Source organism: Chelmon rostratus, chromosome 5, assembly GCF_017976325.1.
Source record: "Chelmon rostratus isolate fCheRos1 chromosome 5, fCheRos1.pri, whole genome shotgun sequence".
NCBI lineage: Eukaryota > Metazoa > Chordata > Actinopteri > Chaetodontiformes > Chaetodontidae > Chelmon > Chelmon rostratus.
Genome location: NC_055662.1, coordinates 16,314,064 through 16,332,603, shown reverse-complemented (window position 1 = coordinate 16,332,603; position 18,540 = coordinate 16,314,064). Strand labels below are relative to the sequence as shown.

Genomic DNA, 18,540 nt, shown 5'->3' with positions numbered 1-18,540 from the left:
TGGGAGACCCTGTATAAAACAAGAAATCTTGTCTCTTCACAGAGCAGATAAGAGAAAGGAAGTGACTCGTGGAAGCTACTTGATATTTCTGAAATATGTCTAAAGCTGGGGTTAGCCTGACTGTCAGTGTGGGGGCATTCTGCAGCTGCAGCGACTCAGGAAGAGCATGCACAGAAAACACCCTCTGGGTTTTTCACTAACACTGAGCAGCTAAATGGTGTCTGAGCATGACTGTATGTTCTCCTCAGGGTTTTCATTGTTAGGGAGCATCAATATCAAGATGCATGCCTTGACTTTGCATTGCAAAATGCTAAGAAACACACTCCCCTTCAACGATTAAGCTCGCTCAGGTATCAGAGGGTATAAACCCTGTTATTTGTGGGCGGGGAAGATATTTGAAGGAAGCGGCTCGGTTTCATTAAAGAAAACTCAACATACTGACCCAGACACACACACAGAAACTCAAGCACACATAAATTAATAACATACTGTCACACAGCCTCACAGGCCTGGTCAAAGCAGAACAAAACAGCAGCATAACATTGCACTTTCAGTGAGACGCTCCTCTGATTCTGCAGTAGGTCTGCTGTACATCTCGCCACAAAATGCACGATCCGACAGTAAAACTAAAGAACACAAACTTGACTGCTGCACATTAAAGCTAAAGTTCTACATTTTGGGAAATAACCGGCCTTGTGGCAGCGATGTCAGTTTGCATCTTCAGTCATCTCAACTCAAATGATTTCAACAGTCTGGATTCAGGCAAGCAGAGATGAGAAGATTGATACCACTCTCACAACTGCCCATTAAATATAAAGGCACCAACACGTCTATGTTCATTTCTTAACACGTTGTATGTCGTTTGTTTAATCTGGACAAAAACTGAAGTGTAAAAATTACAGTAAGCCTCTATAAGAAGCATCACATGCTGGTATCCGGACTATTTTTTTTTTTTTTTTATAGCTGGGACTGTTACCAGGAAACCAACAGAGAATCCAGGAAGTTAGAATTGTGAAAGCAGCAAAATTCAAGATGCCATCTATAACGGATGAAGTCTGGAGGAATAGGAAGGCATCACAAGGGGTTCAAACTCTTCACGCAGAGGTACTGAGGGATGCACAAGGGCTCCATTGGCTTGTCTCGAAATTAGGGGTTTAACTCCAAAAAGATGATGTCAAACAAGCACAATAGAGGGAGCAATCACAGCCCAGAGCACTTGAAAGAACTGAAGAGGATGAGGAAAAAGATGAATAACCTGCTCGGAGGTAGAAGCGGGTTTCCAGTCTTTATGCTAAGCTATGCTATCTGGCTGTGGAATCACGAGCGGTATTGAGCTTCTCATTTCTTGCAAACTCTCAGTAGTGAAAATGTGTATTTCCCAAAATGTTGAACTATTTATTGATTAGTGGTGAAATAGGGGATTATTTTAAGACACAAGCCAATAAATGAATCTCTTCTTTTTGGAGGGAAGATTGTTCCTCAAATATGAAGCTAAATGAATTTCAGCAAAATCTCCCCAAACCCAAATACAAATACACAGACTAATGGAATGAAAAAGCCGAAATCAAGCAAATCAAAGCCAAAATGACATACCGATCACTTCTTATCAATGATTGTGAGTTTCATCCTGTAATTAATTTTTACTGATAAGAGTAATAAAGGATGGAGATGCCGACCGATCAACAAGGCACATTTGAGCGTACAACTGTGCCACGTCATGATCCGGCCTCTTCAAACACAACCTGTGGTTACCATTAAGCCTTCAAAGGGAAACTGCAGGACAAACCATCGTCGACACAGACATCCAAAATTATCTCAGAATCATGTTAGCAATGACTGCCCTCAATCAAATGCTTTTTTTCAACTAAACTTAAGAAATACAGACATACGAAGGCTAGCACTTTTTCTTCATGTCATTTACAAATGCTGTGAAAAGGATCAGCTACATATCGTCTTGCACGCCATTCTGTGTCTCCCAAGTGTAAACTATTCATGAGCTAAGAAAAACAGCCCTGTTTTCAGCCATATGGTGACGCAAAGAGATAATCCAATTTGTTTTTAGATGGTTTATTTTGCTGAAGAATTGAATTTTCTCAAGCCACAAAGGAACACCCGATCCTTCAGTTCAGTATCTCAAAATGTAAAATCACCAAAATTGGAGAAACAAGTTTTTTACTGGACAGTAACAATATAGTGCACCGATGTTTGCTTATTATTCAGATAGTTCTTGATTAAGGTCAAAAACATGTGGTAAATGCAGTAATCTTAACATGAAAATATGTTCTGTATAAATATGAGACCTCGTCAAAGGGGAATTTCAGAACAAAGTTCTGAGGATTTTTTTTTTTTCAATAAAAAAAACTCTACTGAAGACACAATCAGGCACTGAACACGAGAACCTGCACTCTCAGCAGTCTGTTACATCAACATGGCCTCATTCAAACACCTGAACACAAATCCCCTCTCTGAAGAAATAAAATCAGATATGACTCGAGCATGAGAGCAAATAAGTGCAGTGGAAATTTCACTGGCTTATCAACGATATGACATTAATCACAACTACAGGATGAGGCTGAGCGAAGGGAAGGAGCATTTGCTGGTATTCAGACCACTGAAAAGTAGTAGGGAAAGTCAGACAGTAATACTGACAGGTTGATACACACTTTCACTACCATGTACATGCATGCACTACAAATACATGCATGAATTACTGCCCTATTGCACATTCAGAAAGCACAGCGTGTTTTATAAGACTGGAATCCTAACAGACGTCTTTATGGATGCTGAAACCTTCCTACTGATCTTTTCTGGCATGAAGACGTCGACTACATTGCACCAAAATATGTTTCCGTTGGCTCCAGTAGCAGAGCTCTCGCTTTAAAAGGACTTAAATATTAACTAACCCTGGTCTGAATTCCAGTAAATACAACTTTATCGTCGCAGCAGCTTGGATTGAGTCATTTGAACAGATCAACAACCTTAACTGAAGAATGAATTTAAGACTGAAGACATATTTTGTAAATATTTGATTCATTTTACTTGCCAGACATAAACTTAAGAAGCTGAAAAACAGTATCATCACTTCATGCATATGAGTTGAACTCTAGCTGAGGGTAAAATTTCCTTCCTCACCTGTGAAACAGTTTGACAATAAAGTCTGGAGCTTTCGACTGCGTCTCACAATCTAAAAAAAACCCCCTCCATCTTCTAAAGAAGGTTGTGAGACAGTAAGTGGACTTTAGGTCAAGATTTTCTGTCAAAACACACAGATTTAAAGGAGTCAGAAAGAACCCCAGCCAGTGTTTGTCTACTCAGTCTGCTTCTATCTATTTAGTGTCGTCTCTTATCACCCTCAAAAAGGGGGACTGTGACAAAATGAATTCGAGGCCGCGTTTGTCTACTTCTTGGCATGGTTCTTTTCTCCATTTCCAAACCGCCTTTGCCATATATGAACCAAAAAGGTCAAGGGAAAGTTACACAAAAACAAAGATTCAGATAACTTCAACGCAGTCTGAGACTCAGAGCGTGTGTGGAAGAACAAAGTCACATCATAGACAGCTTCTCTCATCTTTAGAGCCAACTGTCAGGCTACAGATAACGCATAAAATAATGGAACTCTTTGCTTAAATAAATAAAATCCTTAGGATGGTTAAAAGAAAATAAAATAGAATAAAATAACTGGGATAAAAGGCATGACGTCTTGGACAAGCAGCTAATAAAAATTTCCCTCCCAGAAAATAATTTCTTTAACAGATTTTTCTCTTTTCTGCAAAAATGAAAATATTGTTGTTGTTTTTTTGTTGTTCAATGTTCTTTGCAAGTGTCCTTTAAAAAAAAATTATAGTACCAATGAGTCCTCTTTGAAATATATCTACAGCTGTACAATAGGTCTTGCAAGTGAATTCATGAAAAAACAAACAGTAGCGCATCGTTTTACATAGAAAAGCCTCTTTACAGATATGGGTTAAAAAGGGTCATAGTAAACAATATAAAAAGAATATAGAAAGACAGCATTTGCTAATGAGATTCTTGTAGATTCGTCTTCTCTTCGATGGCCTGTTTCACTATTTCAGCCAACTTCAAGCGGTCAACTTTATCAGAGAAGGCTCGTCCTGCAATGAAACAGCTGGCGGTTACGGAGCTGGCAACTACGTAAACAACAACACGTAAATGAGAGAATGATTAAGAAGAGAAGAAGAAGAAGACTGCATTCCTTAATTAATTCACACCACCCGATCATTTGTCTTTATCACTGAAGCCATTATCTCTCATGTTTTAACCACAGAGACTGTTTGAACGGAACATTTGAACAGAACCATACGCCGCTGTATGGTTGTTTGCATTATTTATTCATTGGGCAGTAAATTTCACATTTGAGAGGCTGATACGTTGCATTTTTGCATCAGAAATGACTAAAGTAATCATACCATGCCATTTGCAAATGACTTTCTGTTGATTGAATAATTGGTTAATTGACCAATTGCTTCAGCTCTACCGGTAATCCATCAGTCCTCAGTCATTCAAGATCACGTCAGGTTTCAAAAGGTAAAACAGCTGCTTTGCTTTAATTGTTCAATGCCATAAAAAAAAGAGGATTTTTCCATATATAAACTGGATGAAATGGCACTGACCGTCCCAGCTGAGGCCCTGCAGGCCGTCTCTCAGCAGTTTACAGTCTCTGTTGAACCTCCAGGCTTCGTACATCACCTCGTTCAGCTTCTCGTCCTCGTTCTCTCCTGCACAAACAAGACGATTCCCCTCAGAAGCTTCTCTCTCTCTCTCTCTCTCTCTCTCTCCAATAGCTACAACTTCACAATCGTGCCACAGATAAAATACATACAGCTCATATAGCTTCATTAGGATTCCATTTTGGGTTTCTTACACATCTGAAGTCAAGTTATAGCCAATCACATTTTGAGAATTTACTTCCTGTGCACACTGGCTCCAACTGGCAGCATGCTTCTTAACTGCATAGAAATGACTGAAACAAACATACTGTAACTTTGAGAGGAATACTGATGCATTGTAAGTGTTGCACTATGGTTATTTGTAGTTATTTCTTTAGTACAATGCATCTCTTTTAGTCTAGTTCGTTAAAATGTCTGTGTGGGTTTACGAACCAGCTTGTGGTAGTATACACTGTGCAATGACATCTCGTAACTTTTCCAGAGCTACGTTAGAGTCTTCCCCTCCGTTCTCTGGGTCATGAATGAAGAAACCGTCACTGGGCTTGGGGCTGCGACATAGACCAAAACACATTTCAGACCAAACTTTGATATTTCATTGAACACAAGGGTACCCAAAACACATTAACAACAGACTATAAACAACATGGACAGTGACTGAGCTGCTGTACCTCATCAGTGCAATAATCATTTTCCATACTTCAAAAACACAAGATGAGAACAGTTGATGAGAAAACAGAAACCTCAACAAAAGCCATCATACCCCAGTAGTTTCCGCTTCCTGAGGATTGGGTTGTTGACAGAGTTTAGGGGCTTCAGGCTGACGTTCAGATCCTGAATTCTCATGTTGGCCAGCTGCTCTGCGTGGGCCTGCTGGATACCTGCGACTACCGCCTGGAAAGGTAAGAGGACAGACAGTAAGAAAGGGGCAACATACAGCATGCTGTACATTAAGTACTAACATTCAACACATAACATGGCCTCTGCAGGTCAATTCAACACTGGTACAACCTTGTCCATCATCATCTGGGCGGAGGGCAGCACGTTGTCGAGGGCCTCGGTGCAGTTGAGCCAAGGGTGAGCCAAGACTCCTTCAATAGTCAGCCTCTCCTCTGGCTTCACCTTCAGCAGCCTGCAGGGAGAAGATGAGGAGGAGAGGGGGCACAAGTTATTGGACAGAAAAAAATGATGAACTAAGAAGTGTACAGAGGGACGGTATGAATGAGAGTGAAAAGGAAAGGAAATACGAAGAGAGGCAAGATAAGTGTTGATAATAAGGACAATAACAAACAGGAATAAAATACAAAAAGGAGGCATATAGCAGTATTTATATGTTTTGAATATACAAAAAAAGGTAAACTTTTAATGAGTGGACATAAATACGTTTAAAATATGTTACACAACTCTTACTTTACACAAATCATCTAATTTGCACAACACACCATTCAGCTGTTCAGGATGAGATAACCAGACCAGGGCAGGGAGGAAGGAAAAGACTCACTTGCGTACAATGTCCTTGGCCATCTCAGAGATCTGGCTCCACTCATCTTCCGGGAAGTCGAAGCTGCCCGTCATAATCTTCTTCCTCATGTCCTTCGGGATGGTGCGACTGTGGTGCTTGGAGTAAAACGGAGGATAACCACACAGCATCACGTAGATGATCACACCGAGAGACCACAAGTCACAGCTCTGGAGAACGAAGAAATATTCATTTAAACATATTTTACTATTAAATACAGCAGATGTTCAGTAGTGATGTTTCTAGGAAACAGTCCAAGCCTGGGAACCAGACGAATCTACAAGCTCCCCCTCCCTACCCCTCCCATTCAGGGAGCCACCACAGATTTCCATCTATCGTGTTGCGTGTCGAGAAAATCGCGACCATTTATCTAACACTTAAACATCTTTTTGTCAATAGAGTCTGGTGTTTTTAAGGTGAGCAACATAACAGCTGTTTCTGGTTAAGCAAAAAGGATCTAACTGTTTATCAGAAAGCTCTCTTTCCATAATGTCAAACACTTAGAATAACAATATGAGCCTGTCAGTGGCAAAAACAAGCACTTTGAGTGGACGTACTTTGATGGGTGCAGTTGCCCATTGGATTATGTTGCAGCTATTGCAGCCAATGTCAAAACTTTTTGTACCTACTTCTCATTTAGACAACAAAACGTATCTTCACAGACATGTCAATGCTTCACCGTTGTGTCCAGAGGCATTCTGGTCTGCACCCATTGATAAAGCCCCTTTAAATCCTAAACTAGGAAATTCCTGATTCATTCTTAATTGTGAATTGGGCTGGTGATTCCAGGTTAGCACAGTCCTGAAAACTACACCTGTCGTTAAGCCTAAATATTTATGTCAACAGGTTTGTCTCACCTTGTTATAGGTATAAGGAGTGGGTGAGGTAGGTATAATTCCAGACTTTTCCTTCTGGTGTCTTCTTTGAGCCTCAAGTACCTGAAAAGAATTAAAAGCATGAGGGGAAGCACGGTGGATCGGCTTTCATTATTGCTGCATTTAAGATAAGAAGCAAATCTGCGTGTGTACATTTAACAATAATTTATAAGGTGAGTTCAAATTTAGCTTTTTACCTGAGGTGCTACGTAGTACGGAGTGAACTGAGGGGTCATCAAGTCTCCTTGATCAATTTTGGCAAAGCCAAAGTCACACAACTTCACAGGTGCATCCTGCAAAAGACAGAATCCCAGAGTGAGCAGCATGAACGTGGAGCGAGCACAGAGGCATACTTGAGTAGCTTCCTGTAAGAAGAACAGCTTGTGTCTCAATGGCAGTTTCAGGGAGATCATTGAAGGTGCTGCCAGAGTAAGGGTGGATTTTGAAGTCTAGCACAGGGAATGCAGATTGGATATTTCCAAATGCTCTACATCTTGGCCGACTTCTGCCAAACGGTTGATTTTCCTGCTTACAGTGTCCCAAAAAGTAAAGCACTGGCTGCAGCCTTTAAGTCCAGCAAAGTTCCTTGTGCTTTGTAGCAGATACTTGATGTTGCATTCTGTATTACCGCAAAAGCATCAGCAGTGGAATTAGCAGTGGTATATTATAAATTGCAGTAAGCATCTCCAGCTACTTACCAGAGAGTTATCCTTGAAGAGCAGGTTCTCTGGCTTCAGGTCGCGATGTGCAATATTTAGGGAGTGACAATGTTCCAAGGCTTGACTGATCTACAAGAGGAAGTGACATCAATGTCAGACACCACTCTCTGGTGTGCGTTTGTGTGTGTGTGTGTGTGTGTGTGTGTTTGTGTGTGTCAAAGCAGCCTTTACACACACTTCATGTGAATGGTGTGTGTTGATTCTTTTGACCATGAGTCTCACTGTTAAACTGCCTCATGTGATGTTTTATCCAAGCTGGGGGCCACTAATGGCACGGGGAGGCTGCAAGATATGCTGTTACACACAGAGGAAAAGCATTTCACACAAAGAAACAGACAGACACTACTGGACTGACTGGAGCTAAATGTCTACAAAAGTATACTCACAGAGCTAAAAGCACTTTCTGTGTTGACCCCTGGTATGCTGTAGTGTGTGTTTGTGACTGTGTGTGTCTTCACCTACCTGTTTAGTGACCTGGCTGGCCATCTTTTCAGTAAAGTGCCTGTGCTGACTGATTCTGTGGAACAGCTCACCACCCTCCATCATCTCCATGACGATCAGGAGCCTTGCTCTTTGAGGAAACAGGGAAGGGGATGTTGATGGTGAGATGAAAGAGCAAGGTGTTTCTGAGATATCATGTTCACAAGAATGGGAGGGATGTACGGACAGACAGACAACCAGAACACATAATGCTTCCCAGCCGTGGCTGTCTCTGGCAGGGAGGTGTGAAAAGAAATGCACTGTATACAAATGAATTCACACACACACACACACACAGAGCCCCTTACCTTGGGCTGGACTCGTGCGGGAACTGGACACTATTGGCATAAACCTCCAGGATTTGCACTATGTTTGGGTGGTTGGCGCACATCATATGGAGACGCACCTGCATGGAAGAGAATCAAGTATGTGTATCCACTTAAATGTGCCACATTTTCATTGTAAAAGCATGCAAAATAACAGCAACACAGAGCAGCATCCCATCCTCAATATGGTCACTCTGTGTTAATAGAATTCTAGTACTGGGCGGAGGTGTGAGCACAGGAAGTGGCGAATAGGCAATTAAAATGAATTACAGATGAATTCCATTTAGTTGCTTCAGTTTCTGGGTCCTAGTATTGTGCGGTTTTCTATTTCAATATGGTCCATATATATATATGGTGGCAAAGTAAATTCTGATCTAGCATTGATATAAAAGGTGCTGCTCATTCATTTGTGACACCTACCACAATGGTGTGATACAACAAGAAATGTCTACGTAATACCACAGTAACCACGTAGTGAAATCTCTAAAAGCTGACACATTTTGTTGGTGTCACAGCACGTACTGTCATACCACCAAACCCTAATGTAGTAGCAGAGCAGCAGCTTCAGTCATCCGCCTGCCTCTGCACAGGATGCGTTCAGGCACAGTATTGAGTGTAGGTCGGCCATGATTTGGCAGCACGAAGAACATGCACAACAACTTGAAGCATGAAATATGCTGACTGGAAAATGTGGCTTAAACGCCTCCTGTGTAGACAAGCTGCAACAGAAATTCAGTACACAACATCCAAACAGAAAACAGGTTTCACCTTCGTGTCATGTTTGTTGTTGCAAGAATCGCCCTTATGAACTGTTAAATAAGCAGCTTCTACAAATAACTGCAAGTTCTGCAGCGAACAGTAAGGAGGCTTCCCTTCAACTGCCTCACTGCAACGATGCAAACTGTGCAGTGTCAGCCCATGCAAAAAGCATGTAAACTGAACTCATCATTATCATGCACACAGACAAAAACACAGCGTGTATCCGAGGTACACCCTCATTCAAAAAAGATGATAAAAGTGCCTGAAGAATATATTGTTTAGTGGTGATAATCTGTGTGCATTCTTGTCAGTGACAGCTTTCACAATTCAGCAGCAAGAGCTTGTCTGAAGATAAGTCTGTGTTGCTTGTTTTGACTGCATGTCTCACTGCTGTGTAAGCTGCTTGATCAAAACAGAGGGCTGGTAATGACACGGAGAGGCTGCTAGACACTGTTCACCACAGAAAGACATCGTGACAGATAACAAAGCCCGTACAGCAGACACAAGAAGCGCAGGAGACAGATTGATGAGGAAAGAAAAACAGGAATTAATAAAGACTGTTAACAGGCAGGCAGGCAGGCAGACAGACCAAAGCATACTGATAGAGCCAGAAACAACCAACAACAGACATTAATCTCAACCGTGATAGTGTTTCCTCTAACCTCATTTCTGGCCTTGGGGCGATCAATGAGGATCTTCAGGGCCAGGCGTTCCTGAGTTGACTTCTTCACACAAACTCTGAACAGGAAGAAAACAAGAGTCGACAAACATCTCAACAACAATTGACATGACAACCAAATCTGTGTCACCGATATGATCATGCAAGCAAACCATCAATATTCGGTAGTTTCTGTAATTTATTAATCTTATTTTCAGGTGTTTCTGTTACCAAACACACATGCGAGTCACAGTGTAACCTCGGTTTCTGTACATAAAATACAAAGCCGGGCATTTTGCCACTATTCTTGTTTGTATGGTAAAGAAACATGATCGTTATCAAGTCAAGTCCATTTTATTTATATAGCCCAAAACCACAAGGACATCAAACGATCAATAAAATGCCTCCACAAATACGGAACACAGCTGGTATCAGTGTGTAACCTAATAAAAGATCCAGTGTGTGGTTACTCTCTGCTTATGTGCGATTACCTTTGCTACCAATAAAGGTACAGTGCTCAATTAACTTTAAGGTCGTTAAAATCATCTTATTCAACACTGTCTGACAGTATCATGTAGATTCTGTATCAGCTTGTTTCTACTCGGTATTGAAGCCATATGATGCTCACGCTGAGGGAAACATTCAGACTAAAGACTCATTCCATCAAATGGAAATATGTTTAATTTCCACGAAATACAACCACATATATCTGCCATTTCTGTAAGGCTGAACCAGAGCGATATCGGCCGGCATTAGCCTAATACACTCACATCTGCATCTGTGTAGATGTCAGCCGATAAGATGCAGGAGAGAAAGTTAGGACTATGGATATTTTCCACTTTCTGTGTGTCCATGTTTATCCTCCCATTGTTGCTCTGTGTAATGAGCATGTGTCTGAAAGCACAACAATGGCAGAGTACTGATCAGTTTATGTTTGGTTAGCACTGCTAGGCTGTGTGCCAGAAAGGCGTTAAATAACCGCAAATAAATAAATAATTAGCAACAACTGTTTAGGGCTTTAAGTAACTACCGCCAAGGGAAAATAAGCTCCCCATAAATGCGTTGATGTAGACTATATCGCCACCTACTGGACCGGCATGCTTGATTGATCGTTTTTGCATTCCTGCATGTCAGGAGATGCTTTGTAAAACAAAGAGCTTGTGGACATAATGGTGGAAAGGGCACAGCATCGGCTAAGGAACCCAAACTATTTTGGGGCGGACCCAAATCACAAGGCAGACACACAAATTACCTTTCACTTTCTCAAACATTGCCAGACAGGACATTTGGCCTGCAATGGAAATGCCATCTTAAAATCCACTAGACTGTAGTAAAGTTCAGTATTGACATAGCCAATTGTAGAAATACAATGACTCCACATCACAGTCCTCATTCACAGGTCCCAGTAATCCTCTGGGGTACCCGACACATGTAGTTGCTCAAACCGAGGTGCAGCTATGGAAATGTAAAAACAAACATGTCATGCAACTAATTACACTCTTACTCACATCCAAATGCGAAGTTCTAGTAGTTTTGGAAATATATCCAGACATATATACTGGCTGCACATGACGATTCGCATGCCAATGCTCAATTTATATCTTTATTGAATTAGCTTTCAGCTTTATTGCCACTTTCTGTGGGCTTACTTATGGTGTAAAACATTCATACACTTCTTAAAGTCTCCCTTAAAAAGATCACATTTGCTGTGAAGTTACATTCTGGGAAATAAATGCCATGGGTGGAAAATAGCAATTTGCTAAAAACCTGGCACATTACATCCCTCCATGTTTTATATGAGGTTAATGTTTCTTGTGCAATGTCCCCGTTCATATAAAGATACATGAAACATGAAATTCAGCCTGATATAAACACAAACAAGACATCAACTGACAGGCTAGAGTATTTTGTCAACATCACAGTTTGTTATGGGAAATATGACTCCTGTCTGTGACTTTGTGATGAAAGTAAAACCCAAGCCGTCTCAGTCATAAATTTTTCATTTATTCATATTTGAGGTTAAGAGAAAATTTGAATAAGTATCTCCTGGTAATAGTTTTCTCCAAACTACATTTTAGAAGTGCAGCAGAAAGCAGATGAAATATGGACCGCAGGGATGTGAGTTTTCAAGAAAGTTTTAACTTATTTCTTCCTCATCTAATCAGCAAGGACTCAAATATAAACAGCAACCTCTGGCCCATAAACTCAGATTACACTATTAAAGCATTACTGCGAGAAACATTCTGCTTCGGCCAAAGTTCACTGGAAAGCAATACCTACCTAATGAATCACAGAGTTAGACAGAGGGGGGCTGGTACAGTGGAAGACTTGAATGTGCTACGATACAGAAAGAGGTAGGCAAAGTCTCCAGGAATCAGAGAAACACAGAGTTAGAAAACGAAGAGGCAGGGTGACTAAGAGCTGTCAGGAAAGAAACAAAGTCTAGCGTGAATCACCAGAGTTTAAGAGAGTGTGTGTACATGGAGGGTTGATGAGTCAATTTCTCAGTATTCCTGTCACTTCTTTGTCACCAAAACTACACACATTAGGAACTAACAGGTTGCTCTCTGCTGATTCAGATCCCCGATAGCATCAAAGCGCAGAATTGGCAGCAGGAATCGGCGACACACACACTGATATACTACAGCCTGTATCTAACAGGAGTCAGCAGGGCAGTCAGACCTGCACAGTGGAAACTGCACAAAACATGAAAGGATTAAGAAAACTGCTTGAGCAGCCACTGCCTGCAACATTTTTCAGTAACTGAACAAATCTAACTTAATAGATACTGCTAGTTAACTAGTACTAACAATTTCAGGTTGTAAGCCAAAGCAGAGTGACAAGCAGTCCTGTTTTCATGCCTGATGGCAACTTCAATCTGTCCTGATTCACTACAAGACTTTAAGTCCTTTCTTGGTGGGTTAAATGTGAGAAGGCTCCAAATGTATGCTTTCCTGTAATATATTATTCCTTGTGTGTTAGAGAGAAAAGATTAGTGGGAAGAATGTAGAGGGGAGATTAAGAAAAAACTGCTGAGTTTTATCATGGAGATCACTGATCTCTCCTGCATCTTCAAGCATCCACTATTCTATTAGAGGGCAACTTCTCAAAAGACACAAAGTTTCATCCATGGCATGTGAACTAAAACCCACCAAAGCCAACAGACACCAATACACTTTTTCAACATGTTGACATGCATTAATTTGTCTATTAGGGAAGCACCAATCCGATATCAGACATCAGTCCAATACTGACTCAAATAGCTGGATCAGGTATCAGTGACAGTGGAGCTGATCATGAGGCCAATCTATTCAAATCAATTCTATGTTTAGGTCTAAGTATCTACTTGCACAAAACATTCACAAATAATTTTGAATCCTGCTTATTTTGAATGATTTATTAATAGACTTAGTAAACACTGGTATCAGATGAGTACTCTGTATCAGCAGATGTCCAAATTCAGGTACTGGAATCAGATCAGAACTGAAAAAAGTGGATCAGTACATCCCTATTGTCTTTTTCATTGTCCACGGTCATCTTTCCTTTCCCTCTGTTTTCTTCTTGCGAAACTGCCACTTGTTTACAAATTCAACAAGTCCTTCAGAAACAGGCAACAAGACACTTTCACTCAAGGGCGTGATGGACAAAAGTTCTGGGTTGGATTCAAGCCCAGGATGCTGCAGTAACACGAACTGAGCCAAATACAAATGCAACTACAACAAAACTGTTACCGGTGCCAAACATCTCCATGTTAAGCCTCGAGTTGTGATGGTGTTACACAGTAGTAGTTGGTCCAGTCGGCTAAAGCCCGGTGAAGTATCCAGCTCTTTCATATTCTCAACACGTGTTAATGTGTCATGGATTAAGTCAAACTGTGCTGGTGAATTAGCGCCACAACGAACATGAGCCAATAAAACCACAGGAGTGGAAAGCAGTCAAAACATGTGGAAAGGTTTTTTTGGCAGCAGTCACAAAATTTGTCTATTCGACAGCCCAGTTAAAAAATAATCTGTCCTGTCATCATTCTTGAAGCCAGCTGTTGATGTGCCAAACGTGTGGCTGCAACCACATCATATGCACTCGACAGTAGCCTTCACAACCGTGGTTTCATCGTGCACTGCAAGGGCTGGACATAATATCAATATTTATCTCTATCTTTAATTCTGTCATGGGATTTTGGAATATTCTGAGTCACAATACACTGTTTTGGATCTAAGTGAAACTACAAAGCACTCTCACTTGATGCCTGCTCTGCTCTCACAGCTGGGCTTCACCCAGCATGTCACATTTCTCCCAGTATGATCACAAATGACGCCTCCTATATGACTACCAATTACAACAACAAGACAATTCAACAGGTAATTATCTAAATCACATAAAGGTGACATGATGTCACTGTTTCCTGGTTATGCAATAGTACTTGTCCTGGTTTAATAAAAACATTTTGTTCTGTGTTCTGTCAACATAATCCTGCCAAGGGAGCAACAGTTTGACATCAATATGATGGAGCACAAACAGTTAAATCAGTAGAAAGGATAATATTTAGAGACAGGAAAAAGACCATGGAGAGAAGTACTTCTTAACACACTCACCTGACAGGTCCACTGATGCCAGCTCCTAACTTCTGTGTCCAGTTTATGTTGTACTCATCTAGAATGGAGGTCTCCTGTCAGGAAGAGAAACAACACCAAACAATATATCAGCTGTTTGAAAAGAAATAAAGACACGCACTTCTGTGCAGAAGCGGCATGTTTTAACAGCCCACTGCTACCAAACCCCCATGAGACACAGAAGAAAAAATTCTGTACAACAAAGATCATCCCCAATTATTGTCAATACAGAACATCAGCTGAAACGTTTGTTCATGGGATCAAAATTCTCTTAGACAAAAATTTCACAGATGCTACTGAGTGAGAGTGCGGTGCATTCTCCCCCATCATCTTAGCACTAGGTTGTGTAATAACTATCACATCCATTACCACCTGTCTAGTTTCACAATAGTGTGAATCCTTAACTAAGATTATTCTTGAAAAAAGATAGCTTGGCTGTTACAAAACACACATGTCTGGGTAAGCCTGGCCAATGCTTCTGTGAAAGGATTAGAGAACAAGGAAGAGATGCTATCCAGGAAAGAGGGAAAGAACCTCTGTAATCAACCAAGCTGAAAACTGTTTGAATGGGGTTCTTAGAATCAGACATGTGTGCTATTTTTGGTTTGTCAATATTTCCAACTTTGTGCTGTAGTGAAGTTAAAACTGCTTACTGACCAACTCTCTGTTGATGCTTTCAGTTACAAAACGTATGATCAGAAAATTAGCAAACTAAGACTCATCCTCATTCCTGAGAATATACCGGCCTTAGCCAGCACAATGAGTTGGATTGTGTGCCACTGCCAACAGCTACCATAATGTCTCCTCCCCACTGCCCCAGCCAGTCCACATTAGGATTCAAGGTGATTACGCAACATAGGACAAGAAGCTGATATTTACTACACATCTACCCAGGGGTCTGTACCCGATATCTTTGAAGGATCTGACTTCACTACACCCAACATTGGCAGCCATGGATAATGAATTTAACAAAGATGGTTACTAACTAGGTCTGCTACCTCTAGGTTTTCCAGACCAGCTATGAGTAAGCTCACACTAAAGAGACAGGGTTTATAATTACAAACCAACCAAGTGCATCATCAGTAAATCAGGAGCAATGTATTCATACAGAGCAGTCAGATAAACAAAAACTGCACTGGCTATTTACACACTTGGTCCAGTTCTAAACTGAACCTGTTCTGGACCAATTAGCCGTGCAGCATAGGTTACCATGATGATAGAATGTGCCAGAGTCTCGATACCAGAGAACCTGGGTTAAATCCAAATTAGTTAGTTATCCTCTACTCTTTCTTCATGATAACAGTCCCAGTGGTCACCAAGTGTGTGATCCATTTCTCAGCACCACCCCCATCAGTCAACCCAGCATTAGGATCTCTCTGACCCAACTGTGAGAGCGAGGGCCAGGGCCACTTGAGATCACATTTTACTGCTGACATAAATGCTTGGGCAGCAACACATTAAGGGGAGCAGGCCAGGAACAAATCCCAGAGCACAGGTGTATGGAAATACTGCTGGTTAATGACTAAGACCATGCTAAGATAGATCCATGCTCCACAATAATGTTTATGAAGGATGAAACTTTCCATAACACATACTATTTATAAGGTGCACAAAAAGTATTGTCGGTGGATGCCATGTGATATACCAATCCATTACAATCTCACACCACAAGATCCAAGTGTAGATTTCAGTGCAGTCTTTAGTGGAATCTGACATCTGACATTCAAACTTTATTAAATCAAGAACAAACGTGATCACTACTATGCATGAAGATTCACATGCAATTTTGTTAAAAATACCTTGATGAACTTGTCTGCGTTGTTATCCTCCGACATGGTGTCTGCTCTGGACAAATGAAGTCTGCCTCGCCAATCTCAGACAGTTGACAGTCGAAACAAAGCGTTTTTCTCTGACCTTCACCAAGTTTCGGTCTTGCAAACCTGGGATGGACCAAGGACTGTTATAATACTACTGGTGACAGGAGAAGGCCATTGGGACAAAATGACATTCGGCCACCTATCAGCCAAAGCCGCGCTGCGTTCACTTGGAGACCTGACGTCCACCAGGCGTTGAGATGTAACGCCAGATCAGGCCAGCTCGGCTCACAACCTTGGGGTCCGACTCGCTCTTCAAGTCGTCTTAAATTCACTGTAGTGACCATGTAGAGTGCCAAATTCCGAGCAAGGTGACCAGAAAAGCCGAAGACAAGCCCAATGTGGACTAGCCCACCACTTTTGGAGGGGCACTGAGCACAGGGCAAGAAGTGTATTTTTAGCCAGCGCAATGAGAGCAGTGCTCTGCTAGCGCTGCGAAGACGCTGGGGACCTGCTAAGTTGCTCGTAGCTTGCTGGCTAGCAACTGAGCTGGGGCCAGTCCATGCCACGGTCAGGGCAGATGATTAACCTTACACCGCAAAGGCGGTCTGGAGAGACACGGTAGTCAACGGATACTATCCGAAAATCACCGATTATATACGCGATGAGCGTTGGGTTGCTCTGACACAACGAGCACACCGTGTTCCCAAAAGCAGAGCAACCTATTATGTCGTCGAGCCGAGTCTGCTAACGCGCTAGCGACTTAGCTCAGGTGGCAAGTTCGTTTTCCGGCTCTACTCGAAGACATCGAACTTAACATTCTTCCGTAAGACAGTATAATAAAAACAGAGCGCTCGTACGGAACAATAACACAATCTCAGTGCTGGAAGGGTTAATTTAGAATGTTCAGAGGTGACCAGGGAGATACACGCATCTCTGGACTATTTTGCTAATCCCATAGTTTCTTGTCAGTGGCAATACACAACCCTTGTCGGCACAACGCAATAGCAGTCCAAGCAGAACGCCTGATAAAACTCGTCGACATGTTTTGTACATTTGGGTCATGTGTGAACGTGCAGTGATTTTCTGTAAATAAATATGTATTTTTATAGCTAATAAACGAATTCTGGTCAGTCAATTTAAATCTGAATTGTTTTAAAATTTGATTTAAAAAAAAGCTTGAACTGGTCACACTCTGTTTGGTTGTTAGAAGGTCCCAGTTTCCTTTTTTAAACTAAACTTTATTAATAATCGTCTCCGTGTACAGACAATACGGCAAACGCGTCTTGAGATACAGCGCTGAAATACTGACCACATAACAGACACAACTTGAATGAAATTAACATAAATAGAAAAACGAAATTAAACAAAGGAGTTATTGGGGGTCTCCAATTTTAAAAGCATTAAGTTCCTGTATTTTTGTTTTCTACAATGGTCAAGCAGCAAAGAAACAGTTCTCTTTTTGAGATGATGGTGTTTGCAGTTGTCCTGAGGAATCTTGTTTCATGAAAAACGTTCCCTGCAGATTTTTAATATCACTTTTGAAAGAAAAAAAAGGGCCCATGAGCTGAACCTGTATTTTAGCAGATTTGACAAATAAGTCACCTCCCACCAGACCCCCCAACCATCACGGCTGACCAAGTGAGAAAGAGGACCACCACAAGACTCCACTCAGGAAAGACGCCAGGCCCTGACAGTATGTGCAAGGAGGTGCTCAGTCTTGTTGTTCATCTTCAACCTGAGACTGGAAAAGGTCCCTACATTGTGAAAGATGTCATGCCTGGTGCTGGCACCCAAAAAGAAGCACCACAAAGTGCTAAATTACTACAGATCTTTGGTCCTGACATTCAACATAATGAAGAGCCGTACGAGACAGATCTCCCCCACCTGTAGCCCCTGGTCAGACCACCACTGGACCCCCTGCAGTTTGCCTACCAAGTGAACATCAGAGTGGATGACATTATCATTTACCTGCTATACCAGACTTTTTCCCACCTCGACATGGCTGGAAGCACAGTGAGGATCACGTTCTTTGTTTTCTCCAGTGTTTTCTCTAGTCCAGTTAACACAGCACAGCCTCTGCTGTTGGGAGACA

At 41.5% G+C, this 18,540-nt stretch overlaps 1 protein-coding gene across 2 annotated transcripts; it reads right to left on the bottom strand.

The window, feature by feature from the left end:
• Positions 1 to 910: 910 nt before the first annotated feature.
• mapkapk5 (MAPK activated protein kinase 5) lies at positions 911 to 17,432 on the bottom strand. 2 transcript variants are annotated; one of them, XM_041936891.1, is made up of 14 exons: positions 16,431 to 17,432; positions 14,614 to 14,687; positions 10,026 to 10,101; positions 8,587 to 8,684; positions 8,261 to 8,369; positions 7,778 to 7,867; positions 7,277 to 7,372; positions 7,062 to 7,142; positions 6,187 to 6,302; positions 5,697 to 5,817; positions 5,449 to 5,579; positions 5,121 to 5,236; positions 4,632 to 4,736; positions 911 to 4,112 (listed from the first exon to the last, which is right to left on the bottom strand). In XM_041936891.1, exons 1-14 carry the CDS (start codon positions 16,464 to 16,466, stop codon positions 4,018 to 4,020), a joined length of 1,344 nt encoding a protein of 447 aa, XP_041792825.1. In that variant the 5' UTR covers positions 16,467 to 17,432; the 3' UTR covers positions 911 to 4,017. The 2 variants fall into 2 exon arrangements, with proteins under 2 accessions (XP_041792825.1, XP_041792824.1); XM_041936890.1 differs by having other exon boundaries at positions 6,187 to 6,374; positions 16,431 to 17,430.
• Positions 17,433 to 18,540: the final 1,108 nt, after the last annotated feature.

What these genes read in the sequence shown, in the direction of transcription:
- mapkapk5 (XM_041936890.1), bottom strand. Translation starts at nt 16,466, where the DNA reads ATGTCGGAGGATAACAACGCAGACAAGTTCATCAAG. An exon ending in CCCAGATGATGATGGACAAG is followed by an intron (nt 5,580 to 5,696) that starts GTTGTACCAGTG and finishes TTACCTTTCCAG; the next exon opens with GCGGTAGTCGCAGGTATCCA. An exon ending in GCAGGGCCTCAGCTGGGACG is followed by an intron (nt 4,113 to 4,631) that starts GTCAGTGCCATT and finishes GTTTCATTGCAG; the next exon opens with GACGAGCCTTCTCTGATAAA.